Genomic DNA, 16,260 nt, shown 5'->3' on the forward strand with positions numbered 1-16,260 from the left:
CATTCTCTACATCTTCTGAGAGGCACATGATATCTCCCTGTACCAGTGTTGGCAATGCTAAACCTTGATCAGTGTGAGATATTTACTAAACTTCTTTACCGTACATTCAAGTTTTTCTAATTAATGGTTTATAGGAGGGGACTAGAGAGATGGCTCTGCAGTTAAGAGCAGTGACTGCTATTCCAGCGGACCCAAGTTTGGTTCACAGAACCACACTGGGCAGCTCACAACCACCTGTAATTGCAGCTCCAGGGGATTCAACACCCTCTTCTGGACGCACTGATGCTCACACATACATCCACATACTCTCCCCAGTCTTAGTTAGGTTTACTATTGCTGTGATGAGACACCACGACCAACAGCAACTTGGGGAGGAAAGGGTTTATTTGGCTTACACTTCCACATCACTATTCATCACGAAGGAAGTCAGGACAGGAACTCACACAGGGCAGGATCTTGGAGGCAGGAGCTGATGCAGAGGCCATGGAGCGTTGTTGCTGCTCAGTGGTTTGTTGTTCAGCCTGCTTTCTTATAGAACCCAGGACCACCAGCCCAGGGGTCCACCACTCACAATGGACTGGGCCCTCTTCCATCAATCACTAATTAAGAAAGTGCCATACAGGCTTGCCTACAGCCCAGTCTTCTGGAGGCATTTTCTCCATTGAGGTTCCCTCATCACATGACTATAGTTTGTGTCGAGTTGACATAAAACTAGCCAGCACAATTAATAAAAGTAAAATACAATAAATTTATAGGAGATACAGCAAGTGTGGGAGCCCATAGAAGTTTCCTTCTGAGATCTGAGTTTGCCTGACACAGCAGAGCTGCATAAGGGGATGATCTGACCACGGGCGAGGTTGCCAGGTGGTTGGAAGGGTCTGCACTTGGCTGTGCCTGGGGGGAGGTCTTTTGCTCCACCCCTTGACATTCTTTTAAAAGCTCTTTAGCAGAGACAGTCAGGGCCCGATGGATAAGGATCCGGGCCCTCCCGAGGCTATCCTGTGTTTCTGTCTGTCTCTCTTTAGTTATATTTCTATCTCATATTTCCTGCTGCTCCTGCTCCAGAGTACGCTGGGGAGAGTGGGGGTGGGATGGCCCCCCACAATCAAGAATAATAACTATCCTACTCCTCACCAACGTGTGTGTGTGTGTGTGTGTGTGTGTGTGTGTGTGTGTGTGTGTGTGTGTGTAATGACTTGAGTCTCGTATGGGTCTTTGCTTTTCCTTCTCAGTTCCCTTTGCTGCTTTCTGTGTTATACTTTAGAATTATTCAGCAAGGTTCCTTTTTCTCCTGTCTTATGAGTTACTTTGAGTCATAGCTATTTGAATGATAACTCTGCTACCTGAGCCCGGATCAGCTTTACCTCATTTTTGTGACCCTCAGGCCTCTCATCATTGTAGATGTGTGGGAATGCTAAACAGGTGTTTGAGTGAAAAAACACCTGTGCACAGCTCTATTAGTTATGTCAAGTTTTACAATGTAAAGAGAAGACCTCTTTGAGTCTTGACTAACGGAATGATCAGATTTGTCCAATGCTGGATGAATATTCTTGTCCCATTAACTCTAACCTGTGCATTTATTTATTTTTGTCACATTTTATTCTCTGTGAAACAGGCACATTTTTAGCTGGTGGCTCTTATAACTGCTCTGAGCCATGTTTCAAGCATTCCATTGACCTCATTCTAGGTAGAGAGAAAGGAAGAGCATCAAAATGCATTGAGACTCAGTGAAGCATGGGGGACAGTTATTTCAATCAGTTCTGCCATGTGTGACATGATGGTGTTGGGCTGTTTAAAGGTGTTAATGGCAGACTGTTGAGATTTGGAAGTGTAACTTGAATTGACAGATCAGCTAGTTCCTGGGTTGTCTAACCCCACATGACAGACTGAGTACTGGTCTACCTCCAGTCACTGGCAGTTGCTTAATCATAGCTGTGAAGGGTAGGGAGTGTTCCATTTCTCTTCGAGCCCAGGAGACTGTGGAACTCTGATGGGTCTCAATGTATTCTTTTTATTTCACTTACCATTAAAACAGAACAAAGTCACAAAGAGAATACTAACACTTCTTTTCTTTATCAACAGGAGTGAAACCTCGTTCAGGTTGGGCCATAGATCCTTTTGGACATTCACCCACAATGGCTTATCTTCTAAAACGTGCTGGATTTTCACACATGCTCATCCAGAGGGTCCATTATTCAGTGAAAAAACACTTCTCTTTGGAAAAAACGTTGGAATTTTTTTGGAGACAGAATTGGGGTATGTAGTATTTTGGAGACAGAATTGGGGTACATAGTGTTTGATGAAAGCCAATGATTCCACTTGACTGGGCTGTATGGTCACAGGGGTTCTGAACTTACACCAGTGTGGGTGTCTTAGTTATTTATTGCTATGAAGAGATACTAAGACCAAGACAACTTCTAAAAGAAAATGTTTGCTGGGACTCATGGTTCCAGAGGGTTAGTATTCATGATCATCATGGTGCGGGGAATGATATCAGGTAGGCTGACATGTTCCTGGAGCAGTAGCTGAGAACTTCTATCTTGAGACATAATCACAAAACAGAGAACCCTCTGGAATGGTGTCAGCTTTTGAAACTTCAATTTCACCCCTAGGGACAAACTTCTTCCAACACTACCAAACCTCCTAATCCTTCCCAGAAAGTTCCACCCACTGGACCAAGTGTTCAAATGTATAAGCCCATGAGGACACTCTCATTCAAAGCACCATACCACAGTGGGTGTTATTTACAGTGCAGTGCAAGACCATCAGACTGCTTAAAGATAGTTTTTGTTATAGGGCAATTATTTTCCATTGATTTGTGTCAAGATTCTTATAAACGTTGATGTCAATTCATGTTTGGAAAATTGTGAAGTTGTATAACCAACAGACGCAAATATGGTCTCGTGGGGAAAGCACTGTGTTCTCAGAAAGTTGAGCGTGCCTTAGAAGTTGCACGTCTCCACCCAGCTAGTGTTCCTTCCTTCTCTCTTCTCTCTGCGTCTTATAAGAGGTTCCCTTGAACAGACCTTGATTGTGTCCTCTCAGGGAATCCTCACCCTTCCTGTGTGCACACAAATGGAAACAAATTTTACCCAGCTTTTTTTCTGGAGGAGACCGGGTTTAGGCCTCATGGAAGGTCTTTGCCTCTAGCAATCCCCACTTTTTTATTTTTGAGATTATGATACAATTGAAACATTTCTCCCTTTACCTTCCTCTTTCCAGAGCCTTCCATACACCCTGCTTGCTCTCTTTCAAATTAATGTTCTCTTTTTTTTATTAATCGTTATAGCATACATATATTAATATACATATATTTTCTAAATATAACTTGCACTATCTGTCCAACATTATTTGTATGCGGGTTTTCAGGGCTGACCATTTGGTATTGAATAACCAATTTGTGTGCTGTTCCTTGGGAAGACTATTTCTCCCGCTCTCAGCATTTCTTAGTTGTGTGTAGCTCTTTGTATCGGGTTTTAAGGCCTCTTGGCCTTTTCCCCCTCCACTTTTGCACATCCACGGGTGCTCCTTGCTCAGATCACGTTTGGGCAGTCAGGGCGCTTAGACGCTATGGGAGTAGCTTTTGACCTTAGTCGGAGGCACGCTCACAGCCAACTCTCTGCTCTTCTGACTCCTCCACTCTTTACCTTTCTTCCACAATAACCCCTGAGCCTTAGCTGCAGGAGTGTTTCGTAGCTGTTTCCAAGGGGACTGGGCCGCACAACTCGGCATGTTGATTGGTTGTGGTTTTCTGTACTATCTCTGTTGCAGAGTGAAGTTTTCTTAATGAGGAGCGAAGACTAAACCTACCTGTGAGTGTAAGGACTAATGTTTAGATTGCTGTTAGGAGTTATGCTGCTTTAGTAAAGTAGTGGATATAGATTCTCCTCCGATAACCATGATTTCACTATACCGAGTAGTTAGCTAGTTTTCTAGTACCAGACCTGGTCTCCCTCTTCTGAGTGTTGGCTGCTAAGGTCTGTGTGTCACTAGTGGACCTTTAGGGTTGTTGTAGTTTGTAGACATCCTAGCTGGGTGGGACTGTTGTTGCCTCCCTCCTCCGGAAGCTGGTATGGCACTTCTGGTACTGTTGAAAGCTAGTCCTCAGGGAGGGTTCTTTCAGGTCAGTTCCAGCATAGAGAGCTCTGGCCTTGCTTTTGAAGGACACGGGTCTTCTGTGATAGGGACTTACCTTCTGCCTCTGGTGACAATCCAGGGCGCTAATATAGGCCTGTATATTTTTTGGGAGTCTCATGGACAGCCCTGGTCAACAACTCCAAAGAGGGCTTTTCCTGTCATGTATTGGGGTTTTTTGTTAGGGGGTCTTTGACTCTTGGAGGGTTGGCACCGTTAGCCTCAGTGAGATAAGTTCACTAAAATTATTTACATATATTTATACACAAGATCACATATATTACAGTTTTTTTTTTTTTAAAGGTAGTTAATGGTATGATGTGAATCTACCTGGCTGTGGACTTTTTAGCTGGAAGCCTGTTTCTGTTTGCTCATTTATTGGGTCTGTGTTATGTCGTTAACGTCTTGGTTTAAGTTTGGTGGTTTCACTAACCATAGAAAAAGCATCCATTTCTCTTAGTTTTTCCAGCTTAATAGAGTTCAGGTCTTCAGGATATTCCCATATAATATTGTGAGTTTCATTGGTGTCTATTAAAACATTACCATGTTCATTTCTGACTGTTAACTTGGACCTTCTCTTTCCTTTGGTTAGTTGGGCCAAGAGTTTGTCAATCTTGTTTATGGATCAGCTGCGATTTGTTGATTCTTTGTTTTCTTTCTTTCTGTGTTGTAGATTTCTCCTCTGATTTTGATTATTTCTTGCTATTGACTGGATTTGGATATGATTTGTTCATGCTTTTCCATCTTTTTGAGTCCCGTCATTAAGCTGTTTATTGGTGCTTCTCCTGATTTTTTTTTTCTTTTTGAGACAGGATTTATATATGAAGCTTTGGAGCCTGTCCTTGAACTTGCTCTGTAGACTGGGTTGGCCTCAAACTCACTGAGATTCTCCTCCCTCTGCTTCCTGAGTGCTGGGATTAAAGGTGTGTAGCTGAAGTTTTTTTGGTTCTGTCTGGCACACGATCAGGACAAATCCTGCCAGTCCTGCAGCCACTCAGACCCAAGTAAACCCAAGTATGGCCATAGCAGGCTTTTTGCTATCTAGTTCTTCTATCTTAAATTAACCCATTTCTATAAATCTATACCTTGTCACATGGCTTGTGGCTTACTGGTATCTTTACATTTTACTTCTCATGGCAGTGGTGGCTGGCAGCATCTCCTCACTCAGCCCTCTTGTTCCCAGAATTTTCCTCTCTCTTTGTCCTGCCTATTCCTCCTGCCTGGCTACTGACCAATCAACACTTTACATATTAACCAATCAGAACAACACATTCACAGCATACAGATATCCACATCAAAAGTGTGCATCATCACCTCCCACCGAGTTATTTTTAATATCTCTGTGTGTGTGTGTGTGCGCGTGCGTGCATGCGTGCGTGTGTTAAAGAAATGGAAGCTTAGCTTCGTGAAGACATTTGGGGAAGTTTGAACTTGGTCATGTGTAGTTCCTGAAGTTGCAGCTTCTGCCCCAGTACAGTGTGGCTCAGTCCGACTTCCATGCTGAGATATTGTTGCTGAGAGGTTGTGAGGAGGCCATTGACTACCTCACTCTTGGTTCCCAAGTAGTCTGTGCACAAGTGTTTAGGAAAAGAAGTTGTTTCTACATCTAGAAAAAAACTTCTCCATATATGTTCCTGTGCTTCAAGGAACATAATTAGTTATATTAGCTATCGTCTGTCTGTCTGTCCGTCCACCCATCCATCCATCCATCCATCCATCCATCCATCTATCAATCTATCTATCTATCTTTCTTTCTGGAAAAACTCACCATGCAGGGAAGCCCAGAATTTGCAGGGTGTTATATTATGTATGGTGTGACACCATACATCTTAATCTGAAAAACAAAGAATTAATTTGAAGAAGCTTTGCTTAAATAATTGGCATGTTTCAAGTTGCTTAGAATTATAAGTTGGCAAGAAATTATTGAGTAGTTTTATATGCTTATGACAGCTAGTACAGAATATAGAAAATATCCTGTATATAAGGAAATTATATATATATATATATATATTTTTTGGTTTTTCAAGACAGGGTTTCTCTGTGTAGCTTTGCGCCTTTCCTGGAGCTCACTTGGTAGCCCAGGCTGGCCTCGAACTCACAGAGATCCGCCTGGCTCTGCCTCCCGAGTGCTGGGATTAAAGGCGTGCGCCACCACCGCCCGGCTAGGAAATTATATTTTGATTAGTACATTATAGACAAAACCAGATGCAGAATATTGACTATGTAAAAGAAGCTGCTGATTGGTGGGTGTTAGGAAAGGTACATGGTCCATGTCTTGATCAAAGGAAGAATGTTGGAGATTATTACCACCACTTTTGGGACTTGTGACAGGCTGTATCAAGCATCAGTGACCATTGTCCTTAGTGTCACACTTGGGGGTGTAGTTCACTGACACTTGCAGAGCATGGCACAGAAACACAGGTTTTTGGATAGTTTAAAATTTTGCCAAGGAAGTGGTTAAAACTGGTTAGGACTTCTCTAATAGGCTTGGGAATGTGGCTTCTTGAAAAATGTCTTCAAATTATGTGGAGCTTGTATGTGTGTTTTATTCTTAATAAAGCAGTTATTTTCATTGTTAAAAATGTGTTGATTGCTTTGTCTTTATTAAAGAAACAATACCCATTGTAGAAGCTGGAAACACACACATACAAAAGGAGAGGGCTGTTAAAGCATAGCATCATACTCACAAACCTCTAGTCCACCTGGAGGTCTGCTTCTGACTGTTCAGGGCAGTAGTCTCATGCTGACATCCGAGGTCTCTAAAGCACTATCCTCTTATCAGTAGCTCTCCTTAAATTTCCATACTCTTTTGGTTTGCTTTGATTTTTGAATTGGAATTTCCCCTTTCCTGTGTACCTTTTGTGATGGAAAATGCCACTGACTCATTCCTAGGGACCAGCAGGAGACACTCCATGAACTTTGCAGTGTTCTGTATCTCTCCTGCTGTAGGGAGCTGGCCTTTGTCCAGGGCTCCCTCCTCCTCGCCCACCCTTTCTTCTTTGTTTCTTGAGCTCTCTTCTTACTTTATTTCTCACCTAGCCTCCCTGGCTGATGTAGCTGTCACAGTGTGTCCCTAGGAACAGATGTAGCAGAAGCTGGCAGCCCGGGGTAGACAAGGTCATGATTTTGCATGAGCCAGCTGTAACTTTGACTTTTGCTCAGGTTGTATCCTCCATATCAGCAGTTGCTGGTTCATCAGGGACTTTTCTATTTCAGTTCTAGTAGATAGAAGAGGTGAATGAGGGTGAGCTACCGATCTTCCTTCAGCTGCAGCTGTGAAATGCTTCTGGGGTATAAAAATGACTACTGATTGAGGGCACAGCTTGCGTTACCTAGATTTGTATAAAGTAATGGCATTTGAACAGTTCTGGGGAGAAACAATTTGGTGAACAGAACTATGTTGACTTTTTATTTTAGATCTTGGATCTGTCACAGACATTTTGTGCCACATGATGCCCTTCTACAGCTATGATATCCCTCACACTTGTGGACCTGACCCTAAAATATGCTGCCAGTTTGATTTTAAACGGCTTCCTGGAGGCAGATATGGTTGTCCCTGGGGAGTCCCACCAGAAGCAATATCTCCTGGAAATGTGCAAAGCAGGTATAAAAATACGTGTTTTGTAAGACACGAAGAACACTATGGCTACTGAGTTGTTGAAGGATCGAATAAGTGGGTGTTGGCAGCCAACATTATCCTCACTCAAAGTTGTTCATTCAAACCAGATCTAAAGCAACTTCGAAATGGCAGCACCTTGACCGTACCTTTAGGTGTTATAATTTAATGGCAAGTGAACGGTGGTAGATCAATATACAATGGCTAACCTATAATATGCTGTTATTACCATCTCCTTCATACTCATTATAAAAGCTTTCTACTGTGTTTGATTGATTTCATATACTTCTGTTGATAATAAGACTTTTGGTCCCCATTGTACAAATTGGTAAGAAAAGCAGTGCAACTGCAGAAACACATTTATTGAAGTGGAGCACGTGAAGAGTATAATTATCTCTTAATAACAATTTCAGTAATGGTGACTATGCACAGCTCGGATGAATACACATCTTTGCATCTTTCTGATGTTTTTGACTTATAGAAGACTTTAATTAGAATGATTTATATTTAAATAACTTGTGAATAAAAGTCACAAGGATGGACCAATTCTTCAGAAAACAATGCACCAGTGAAGGAAACTTCTCATTTCAAGTTACCTCTAGTTTCTCACTTTGCGCCTTATAAAGTTCAGTTCTCACGCTTAAAATGAGAGGTGTGTAATATGTGTATATATTTCTTATATATGTACATATATATGTATCAGAAATAGAGGTTATGAATTTGAGAGAGAGCTAGGGGGAGGTTACATGGGAATAGTTGAGTAACTTTAAGTAAACTGATATGGTAGTACATACATCAGGTGGGAGTGCTGTTTATATGTGCTTAATCTCATAAATAAATTAGGATTTATGTAGTAGCATATCTATGTATTTAAAAATTACTTTTAAAAATGTGTAGTTTAGTAAGGTGGCAGTTACAGGGTTTTCTATATATTTAGGATAAACACACACAGATCACTCATGCACATGCATATTCACACATACACACACACACACACACACACACACACACACACACACACACACACATCAACAATTAAAGAAATAGAAGCCATGAATTTAAGAGAGAGCAAGGGGGAGGTTGTATGGGAAAGGTTAGAGAGAGGAAAATGAAGGGGGAAATAATATATTTTAATTTCAAAAATTGAAAAAATATTTTGAAAATATTTGGGAGGAAGAAAGTGATACTGGGTCATTTTACCTTGATGGAGTCCTTGTCATAAGGGACATATGCCAGTGTGAGCAGACATCATTGGAACGGGCCTGGGGCAGCCTTCTTGAGTCTGCGAAGCTCTGCTTTGTCAGATTCTCACTTCACAGTGGTTGTGATACTGACCAAGTCTAGGGTACCCCTAGGAGAGGTTGGTCAGGCCTTTGAGAATGAGCTCGTGCTGTATTTTGTTGTTAGTTGTTTTTTTCTTTTGGGGGGCCACCACCCAGCTCCCAAAGAAATCACACATGGAGTCTCATTCTTAGCTTGGCTTGATTCTAGCCAGCTTTCCTTAACTTTAAATTATCCCATCTTCCTTTTACCTCTGGGCTTTTACCTTTCTCTATTTTTGTATGCCTTTCTTTGTTTCTTACGCAGTGGCTTGCGGTGTAGCCGGGTGGCTGGCCCTTGATGTCCTCCTCCTTCTGTGGCTACTTCTTTCCAAGATTTCTCCTTCTATTCATTCTTTCTGCCTGCCAGCCCTGCCCATCCTTTCTCCTGCCTCGCTATTAGCCGTTCAGCTCTTTATTAGACCATCAGGTGTTTTAGACAGGCACAGTAACACAGCTTCACAGAGTTAAACAAATGCAATATAAACAAAAGTAACACACCTTAAAATAATGTTCCCCAACAGTGCTTACCAGAGGCTGTAGTAAAAAGAGAAGACTGGTAATGAGTGATGCCGACCTGTCCATGTAGCAAGCGGTTGTATGTACAGGTGCTCACAGTGTCTCAGGCTAGCCCGATATTTCAATTGGGGAGGTCCCCTTTGGTCTCTTGGTGCTGCTGAAGGTGCCTTTTGGAGGAGGTGTATTATTAGGGACCAAACACATTTTGTGTAATTATATTGCTGTGTAACCTTTCACAGATTGTCCCTCAAAAATAAACCTACTTCTGAGTTCCAGTGATTCTCAAGTTACTTCCAGGCTCCTCAGGAGATGTGGGAGAATGATCTATGTAATACTTGTATAGAGTTTTAAAAAGTTTCTGAATGTGAACTCTGCTGGTTAGTTAATATCCACATACCGTCTTTTTTTTTTTTTAAACTTGGTCATAAGAAGAAATCAAATATAGGCATGCCAGCTAGCTTCGTGACATCTTTCCCCCTAGTCAATTAGCTAAAGAAAACTAGACTTAATTGTAATAGACAAGTGCCATCTTTTAATAGTTTTGGTTCATTGCCTTCCTCCAATTTGCAAAAGAGGAAATAGCATACACCAATTTAATTTTTGACCTATCATTGTATTTTAGATTGCCTGTTTTCATTGAATATCAGATAATCTTAGAGTTATGGAAATAGTTGACATTTGTTAGCATGGAGTAAGTCACGAGCGAATAGTAGCTACATGCCTTCAAATGTGGTGCTGGCCAGCTAGTTGTTTAGTCATCCATCCATCTCTTGAGTGTCTGCTACATGCTGTGAGGGATAAAGTGGTAGCTGGTTCTTCTCAACTGGGCTCACAGGTTCTGAAGGATGTCAAAGGTAAAGGCATGCCAATGTTCATACTGTCTTTTCTCTCTGTTATAAGCCATGCATATTTAAGCTTTGTTTCATCTATCAGTCAACCCCCTCCCCCTTTTTTTTAATTATGGCTGCCTCAGTAATGTAGGTTGGGTACTCATCCATAGTACATGTTTTATCTATTATTATATTTTCTTTTTATTTCTTTTTTCTAGAGAGGAAGTTCTGTTTATATGTGGTTAATATCATTGTTCATGTGCATTTGAATTTATAAGTAATAATCTAAAAGTATCTTTAGGGAATTTGAAATGTTACGGACTTGGTAACAAAGATTAAATATCTCACCAAATGCTAATCTCAGAAAACTAAGAATATATATTATATGTGATCACTATGGATATATTTTATCTATCAAGCTACTAAATTATTGCTAAAATTTTATTTGCAAAGCAGTTTCAGAGACTATAAATTTCAGAAAGTCCATATGGAATTCTAAGTTTAATTAAATGTTATTTTTCATAAGTTACTTCTTATTGATGTTCTTTGAAGTACTTTCATAAGTTTTATATTGGGAATTGGAATTTACTTTTGGATAATCTTTGAAGTGAAAATTGGAATACTCGGCAAAAAAAAAAAATCATGCTTATCATTTAAACACTAGTTTCCTGAACTTTGACTTTCTGCACACTGAATGACTCTGGGGTCATGTGCTTATTTCATTTCATTTCATTTCATTTCATGAGCCTATCATCCTGTTTTCTCAATGGTGCCCCAACTCAGCACCCCCCAAAGGTGTGTCTCCAGAATACTGAATCTGAAGTGTGAAAGCTGCTGACATCAGCACGTCGTGTTTGGCTGGCCTTGGGAGTCATGGTTCGAAGCCCCAGAGGGTAGAAACCAGAATGGCTAATTCAGCTGCCGAGCATGAGCTCTTGATCAAAAGGGCAGATTGAGGGCAGGTGTGCAGGGAGTGGGTGTCCCTTTGCAAAAGAAAACATAAAATTCATAAACCATTATGGGTTATGATTTATACCTTTTAATCGCCTTCAAAGTTTGCTTTCTTCTGTTTTACCAGACTATTAGAATTTTTTTTATTAAGTTTGAGAGTGGAATATTAAAGTAGAGCAAAGCTCAGAACTGATAATATAGTTGGGAAACCTGATGTCTTCCTATTAGACTGCGGGCTGTCTGGTGTCCAATGCTGTGGCAAGGAAGGGGCTTGATTCCAGGATGATGCCAGTATCTTGGTTTGCTGTGATTTCTCAAAGGAACACCTATTGGAAAACTGTGTGGTTTCCCTACAATAAGAATTTGTGGCCATTTAAAATAGACACTAAGTGATGGGGGAGGTCTGTCTTATAAATCTCACTTTATCTAATTTTTTTAAAATCAATGATGTTTTTCCATATAATACACGTTTGAATTCCTAAGTTGCCTTTTTACTGAGCTACAGTCTCAGCTTTTTCCTGGTATTATTTTTCACATTTTTCCCCTTTTCTTTCACAGGGCTCAAATGCTGCTAGATCAGTACCGGAAAAAGTCCAAACTTTTCCGAACTAAAGTCCTCCTGGCTCCTCTGGGCGATGACTTCCGGTACAGTGAATACACAGAGTGGGATCTGCAGTATAGAAATTATGAGCAGCTGTTCAATTACATGAATTCTCAGCCCCAGCTTAAAGTGAAGGTAATGAGGGGGTCTTGATGATGTCTTTGAAGTGGAACCTCCATCCTTAAAGGAGGCCCCAGCACGACATCCAGGATCTCTGTCCTACATCCCTGGAACTTGCCCTTACCCACAAATACAAATTTACCATATCCCGTGATTCTGTTTCCAGAAGTCATCCTTTCTCCCCACGTGAGGACGTTTAGTGCTTGGGCCGTTAGAGAGCGGCTACTTTTATGTGATTTAAAAAAAATGTGCGCCTACTAAGTCATGGTCTCTCTTTGGGGGGTGTCCGCTTTATTTATAGCGTGGCAGTCGCATCCTGTGATTTAGTGACGTGACCGGCTGTTAGGAGTGAGCTGTCATGAGTTTTACAAGTATCGTGTGTTCAGAGAATACACTTGCATTTTTCCTAAGTGAGAGGATCTTCAAAATAATCATGATTTTTACTGTTGTTTTTTTTTTTTTTTTAACTTGTGGAAAATTTAAAATATTCTGGAAAGAGCAGAGGTAGTTGCTTTCTCTTCAATGCTATAGCTCAGCCCCAACACTCATCAACTCACGGCCACTCTTGTTTCCAATGTGTCCTCCGGCATCCTTTGGGAGCAAATCTCAGGTGCCATGTTTCATCCATAACATTTTTAGAGTGTTATTTCTAAATGATAAGAATTCTGTTTAAAACTGTAATCATAGTTTTATTATCATGCCAGAAATTAGAAATTATTTAGTAACATGAATCTGGATAGGCTAGAATTTTCTTAGTCTTTACTTAAGATAAGTTTCAATTTGAACAGATACTGCATGTGGTCAGCAAAGTCTTGTTTCATATGCATCTTAGAAACCATATGTAAGGAAGTTCAATGTGTTTGTTATAGTCATATATCCACCCACAGCACAGTAGATCTGTGGGAGGAAGTGCTGTCTCTATGTAGAGAGTTTTAAAAATTCATAATCGATCATAGTTTATGTGGCAAGAATTAAGTAAATTTCTATAATACCACGTAAATGAATTTTTTTAAATGTGCATTAGTGTTTGGCCTGCATTTATGTCTATGGGAGGGTGTCAGGTCTGCTGGAAGTGGAGTTATAAAGAGTCGTGAGTTGCCATGTGAGTACTGGGAATTGAACCTGGATCCTCTAGAAGAGCAGCAGCTAGTGCTCTTAACCACAGAGCCAGCTCTCCAGCCCTCAAACAAATTTAAAAAAAAATTATCCCAAATATTTACAATTATTTTTGCAAGGGTATGACGTTGAACAAAGGAAATGTATTTAAGTAAGTCTGTATCCTCAAAAGTGAGGCTCTACATAATCAGAGAAGGGTGTGTGAAGATATCTTACTTTTAAGTACATCATTTTTATTTTTATTTGCTTGTTTGTTTATTTTGTATGCATGAGTGTGGAGAGGAGGTTCACATTGAGTACCTTCCCTGATCACTCCTCACCTTATTATTTGAGGCAGAGTCTCTCACTTAATCCGGAATTTATGTATATGGCAACTGCCTGACCAGTGAGCTCCAGTGATCGACCTGTCTTACCTCCCTAGCGCTGGTATATAGGTGCATACTACTGTGTATGGCTTTCTTATGTGCGTGCTGGCGATCTGGACTCAGGTCCTCATGCTCTGTGGCAAGCGCTTTCTTTATCCACTGAGCATCTCCCCAGCCCTCTAAATGTATCTTATTTGGGAACGATTTCTAGTCTAGTTTCCTACTTGACCCTAACGAATTAGGTCATAATTTTATTATTTTCCCTTTTCTGGTATGCTCATTAAAACAAGTTTAAGAATAATTTAATGAAATATCATATACAGAAAACTGTATAAACTCTAAGTATGCAGAGATAATTTTTTTAAGCTTGAAAGACTCCTTTGTAAGCGTCACCCATCATCAAGCTTAGGACTCACACCCAAAAGCAGCTTCTCGGGGCCCCTCCCACCTAGCACCAGCTGCTGCGGAAACACCCTGAGTTCTCACTCCCATCCCTTGTTCTTGAGTTTCTGAGGACGAAAATCACAAGGTTCTGCCTGTTCTCTTTTAGATGATGTTTGAGTCTCAACCGCCCTCTTCATTCCTTTTGAAAAAGTTACCTCTTTTATTTTTTGAGATTATAATTACATCATTCCTCCTTCCTTTTTCTGCTTTCAGACCCTCCCATATACTTATCCTTGCTTTTTCAGATTCATGACCCCTTTTGGAAATTAGTTGTTGGTATATAAATGTATGTTTATGTATACATATATCTCCTTAAGTGTAACCTGCTCGGTCTGTATAATGTTACTTGTATTTATGTTTCCAACGTGGCCCATTTGGTATAGGTAGTGGAAGACTATTTGGCTCCTCTCAGCATTTCTCAACTGCCTGTCGTTCTTTGTATAGGGTCTTTCCCCACCCACTTTGTGTGTCTTCTTGTCCTTGTTCAGCTCATGTTCAAGCAGTCATGTTGATGAGACTTTGTGTTACCAGGATTGGCCTTTCTAGCATTTTTATTCTTTTGAAAATTGTTTGTTTTTATTTTATGTGTATGGATGTTGCATGTATGTCTGTGTACTGCATGAATGAAGTGCTCCAGGAGGCCAGGAGAGGGTGTCGGATCCCCTGGAAGTGGAGTTACAGAAGGTTGTGAGCTGCCATGTCTGTGCTGGGAACTGAACCCAGGTCCTCGAGAAGGGCAGCCAGCATTCTAATCAAGGAGTCATCTCTCCACACCCCACCTCCTATTTGCATCCTTCTAGTAGATGTGTTAGGCGTTTTGTCTGTGTGGCAGATGCCAAAGAGAAACATCTTAAACATGGGAAGGATTTCTCACGGCTCACAGTTTCAGACGTCTTGGTTCCTTGTCTCTGTTTCTGGCCTCGTGGTTGGAGGGCATAGTAGAGGGATGCTGAGGGTCCCAGTTCTGCCTTGAAGAGCACACCCCGTGAGCTGCTTCCTCTACATAGGTCCTAAGAGTCCGTCGCCTGCTACTGTGCCACCAAATAACCCCGTGCTCAAGCTGAACCTTTGGGGAACTCCAGAGCCAAGCCACAGTAATAGACCTGGTTGTCTAGTTTTCCTTTCCCTGGACACAAGTCAGCTGCTGTCACGCCTTCTTTTGTTTTAGTGTATGTTTATTGCACTATATAACCGATTCCTCTGTGGTGTTTTCATACCTATATGTCGGGTATTGTGTTCATGTTATCCATACTAATCCCTGCTTCTTGCTCATGAGAGTCTCTTTCTACTCTTTGCCACCCCCCTTTCTAGTTCCATTTTTTTTTTCCCTTTCAGAGTCCACACAGGAGAGAAAACGTTATAGTTGTTTTTCTGACTTTCTGAGTCGGAGTGATTTCATTTATCAGGATGATCTCCAGGTCCACCCATTTGACTGTGTCCAGGATGGTTGTTGATGATGCTGATCCTCCTCTTCCTCCTCCTCCTTTTTCATGGCTGAGTAATAATCCATTTCGTGTATGTGCCACATAACCTTTTCCATTCATCCAGTGATAGACATCTAAGCAGAATCCATAACCTGGCTGTTGTAAATGGTACTGCAACAAAAATGAGTACACAGCTATCTGTATTGTACACTGCCTTATTCCTCCAGCTTAAACTTAGTGCATTTCAGAGTTAGATCCGCAGTCATCTCTGGGATAGAGTGCAGTGAACGGGATCAAGATAGAGTTTTGCCTAGGACAGTGGTTCTCAACCTCCTAATGCTGTGACCCTTTAGTACAGATCTTCATGTTGTGGTGACCCTCAACCATAAAATTATTTTGTTGCTACTTCATAACTGTAATTTTGCTACTGTTATGAATCTAATGTAAATATCTGTGTTTTCTGATGGTCCTAGGTGACCCCTGTAGAAGGGTCATTCAGCCCCAAAAGGGATTGTGACTCACAGATTGAGAGCCTATGAGGATACACAGGGCATAGTCTTTTGTAGTTTTATATATGTCTAGGTAAACCTTTTAATTTCTGCAAAACAAACAAAAGACCTGCCCAAAACTTTGATCTCTTGTTAGATTTGCACTGCGTCTGTGGTTCTGGATGAATGCAGTCAACTTTTTGAAATCATGAATTTGGTATATTCTATGTATAAAATGCCATTGGGCTTTGTAGTTTAACGTTCCATCTAGTAGCCTTGTAATAAATTTGTTTGTTGACTCAGTTGTGTGTGGATGTTAGCTGCTTGCTGTCG

The 16,260-nt window shown here is 41.0% G+C and overlaps 1 protein-coding gene across 1 annotated transcript in view; it reads left to right on the forward strand.

The window, feature by feature from the left end:
* Window positions 1-16,260, forward strand: part of Man2a1 (mannosidase alpha class 2A member 1) — a 167,723-nt gene that overhangs the window by 61,152 nt on the left and 90,311 nt on the right. The window contains exons 6-8 of the mRNA XM_028873993.2: window positions 2,083-2,256; window positions 7,552-7,738; window positions 11,928-12,105. Coding sequence (XP_028729826.1) covers window positions 2,083-2,256; window positions 7,552-7,738; window positions 11,928-12,105 — 539 coding nt within the window. The remainder of the gene's footprint in view (window positions 1-2,082; window positions 2,257-7,551; window positions 7,739-11,927; window positions 12,106-16,260) is intronic.

The sequence above is a fragment of the Peromyscus leucopus genome, chromosome 13 (genome assembly GCF_004664715.2).
Source record: "Peromyscus leucopus breed LL Stock chromosome 13, UCI_PerLeu_2.1, whole genome shotgun sequence".
In the NCBI taxonomy this organism is placed as follows: Eukaryota; Metazoa; Chordata; class Mammalia; order Rodentia; family Cricetidae; genus Peromyscus; species Peromyscus leucopus.